We start from the raw sequence: 3,099 nt of genomic DNA on the forward strand, positions 1-3,099 counted from the left end.
TTAGTTACATTGTCACACTTTACAGTGGCAATGTAACAACTGTAAACGTTAGACAATAAACTTATTTAATTAAACTCTCTCCTGTGTCTTATCTGTGCCAGATATAATTAATCTGCAGTTCTGGACCATTTCTGTCATGCTTTGTTAGTTGAGGTAGGTCTGGAAGGCTCCCTTTTTAATCTTTATCCTTTCTCTTTCTAGAATATAATTCTGTTTAGTTTTTAGAAGCTTTAATTAAAAAACAAGTCTCAAGATTCCTCCTCTTAAAATCATTAAAAAAGCATTAAAATCTTTTCTGCTCAGCTGTAATCAATGACTTTTCCCCTCTGGTTTCACATTTTGATGTCTTCTCTCACACTTAACTTGAAAGTTACTTTGTGCTGTTTGTGATGGTAAAATCTTAAGCAAGTTTTCTGCTTTATTTCTGAGCTAGGAAAGTCTTCCTAATTACACATAAATTTTATTTCAGAGGCAAGACTTTGATATTAGCAAATGCTTATTATAGTTCTTAGATCCTCACCTTTAAGCAGTGGTGGTCGTTTCCATAATTAGAAGCACTCGACTGTGTGCAGATACACCAAAGGTTGGTTTGGCCAAAGATTTACCTAAAAGTGATGGGACTGAGCAAGGTGCCACCTGGGTACATGGATGTGTCCAAGGATGGGAGAAGGAAGAGACATCTTCAGGTCTAAATCGTGAAAGGCAGTTCCTGAAACTGCAGTTTCAAACGCTGCAGCCAGAGCACGCATGCTGTGTGCCTGTGCGGTTGTTGATGCTCCTACTGCAGAAAATTACCTACAGTTGTTTAAAAGATGCTGCTTGTGCATGTGGAGAAGAGAGAAATGCACCCTTCCTGACATCCTTGTTTTGAACAGGTGTCCTTATACTGAAACATATGATGAATATAGTGGGAAAGCAACAAACCATTCTGAAAATCAACAGCATTTTTATTATGATTATTCTGTCGAGGCTTGGTTGAGCAGTTAGAAGGAATACGTTCTATCAGTTACACAAATACCAGAATCATTCCTACAAATACTTTTGTTTTGCTCTACAAGTAAAGCAAAGGACCTTTAGTACAAGAAGAGTTACACTTCTAAGCCATCTCAGTTGGGCAGTTTTCAACTAAATTTCTCATTGTCAAGTTTTAGAACTTCATAAAAGGGACTTGGAGCGGTTTTTCTGCTGCACGCTTCAGGGCTAATGCGTAAGTATAAACCCTGGCATCCACTGCAATATGCTCTTCTTCTATGAGTTCTGGATTAAAAAACAACAAAAAAAAAGTATAAGATGCTGTTAAAGCTTCTCCACTACATAAATTTAAGTCCTTTACAGAAATTAAGATGTATAGCATTCCAGACATGCATTCTTAATGCTAACACCTAATGCCGTCACTAACTCTGCTACCTGGCCAAGTCTCTCACAGCTTTTTTGTTTTAAGTTACAGTATTCTGGGATGAGAAATGCCACAAGGAGCTAGGAGAAGAGAAGCTAAGGGTTTCCTGCAGCTCACATTAGTGCACCAAATGTGTCAGAAAGCTCTTACCATCAATTCTTTGCAGTAAGTCGTTCTTCGGAAGTGAAATAACTTCCACAAATTCTAGGAGAGAAGGGAAAAAATGACCAACCTTTAAATTAGTGAACAGTAGAGGAGGTCTACCTCAGTGTCCTGTTTCTTGTAGTTTAGAAAGGAAAACAAACTGGCTTATTGCTTATCACCATCCAAAAGATGTGAGACTTCATATATCACAGAAAGGCCAATTAAATAGGGGAAGGCAGCGACTGGGGTCTTTGAAAAATAGCAGAAATAAACTGAGAAAGAGCTGGGAAAAAGAGTGTAGCTGACAGCTCTGGAGGATGAGAATCCTTCTAAAAGGAGACGTTCTTTCTGTGAGTGGAAATACTGTTGAAGTGGACTTTGGTTTGGCTTTTACTGATACAGTAATGGATTGTAGATGTGTCTGAAGACCAAAACAGCACAAAGGGTTTGTTCTTGATGAATTTGTGTTGGTTTACACCTCCCCTGTCTATCTGAATCAGCTGTCTCTGGGGCTTGATCTACAGCTGGTGTGAATTCAGTCATTTGTGTTTCCTGAGATACTGCTGCTATAGGTGCAATACTTGAAGAAAATTGATGTGCAAATGCCCCACAGGAATTTTCACGTCTAGGCCGAGGCCAATCTCATGCATGTTTGATTTGAGACAGGAGATTAACCAAGCCCAAAGAAAAAACAGTTTTAACTGACATTTTCTAAGTAAAACTTGCCATACGAAGATCACACTTGACCTTACTGCCACTGTGAGCACAGCTACGTAACATACCTCCATCATCTGCAAGTAAAAAAACAAAACAAAATGTAGTTAAGGATTTTGAAAGACACTTGCATTTACAACTAGAAAGCATTCTGATAGCTGACTGATCATGAGTGACACTGTAGTTAGTTCCAGAGTCAAGCCACAGCTAAGAGGAATATCCAGGTTCGCAAGTGCTTATGGCCCTCGCTGAAGTTTGGCACCTGAAGTTCTCAGTCTGGGTGTGCCAACACCTGACACTTAGCATCCACGCCTCCCCAGTGAATTTAGCAAAGAAAGATGGCTCTACTTATCTAGACAGCAGGATATGATTTGAAGGATGTACAGCATCTAAATCAGCAGAGACAGAAGAGAGGCAGTGGTAGGGGTAGTTCTTTTAAACCCATTGTTTTGTTGTCTTCTCAATATTTTCAAATAAATGGTATAAAACTCACCAAGTTTTTGCTTAGGTCTTGTATTCTCAGCCTCATCTCCGTTAATGGTGACACTCACAATGTGCGTTGTGCTGTTTGACAAACCTGGGTCCAAGCAGAGAGCTGCCAACAAGCACGCACAGAGGTTAATTTTTCAAAAGCAGAAGTCAGGGACCTTGACATTTTAACAAAAGCTTTCACAGAAATATATCCAATACAATAGGAGAACATATATTCGACAGAAGTTCATGTGGGAAGAGTCGTGAAAAGTTTGTTTTCACATGTACTTAAAAAGTAATGTTTCTGTAACACTCGGCTCTTTCACAGATTCCTTGTGAGACTTTGTCACGGCCCACTTTAAAAGTGAGCTCTT

At 39.3% G+C, this 3,099-nt stretch overlaps 1 protein-coding gene across 1 annotated transcript; it reads right to left on the reverse strand.

The window, feature by feature from the left end:
- Nucleotides 1–1,147: 1,147 nt before the first annotated feature.
- On the reverse strand, nucleotides 1,148–2,849 carry NUDT5 (nudix (nucleoside diphosphate linked moiety X)-type motif 5; the record flags this gene model as incomplete). The annotated part of the gene is made up of 4 exons (XM_010184221.1): nucleotides 1,148–1,257; nucleotides 1,547–1,600; nucleotides 2,323–2,331; nucleotides 2,748–2,849. Coding segments are annotated over 4 exons (275 nt in total), but the record flags the coding sequence as incomplete, so codon positions are not given.
- Between the last annotated feature and the right edge of the window lie 250 nt (nucleotides 2,850–3,099).

This window comes from Mesitornis unicolor, unplaced genomic scaffold, assembly GCF_000695765.1.
Source record: "Mesitornis unicolor isolate BGI_N332 unplaced genomic scaffold, ASM69576v1 scaffold16995, whole genome shotgun sequence".
In the NCBI taxonomy this organism is placed as follows: Eukaryota; Metazoa; Chordata; class Aves; order Mesitornithiformes; family Mesitornithidae; genus Mesitornis; species Mesitornis unicolor.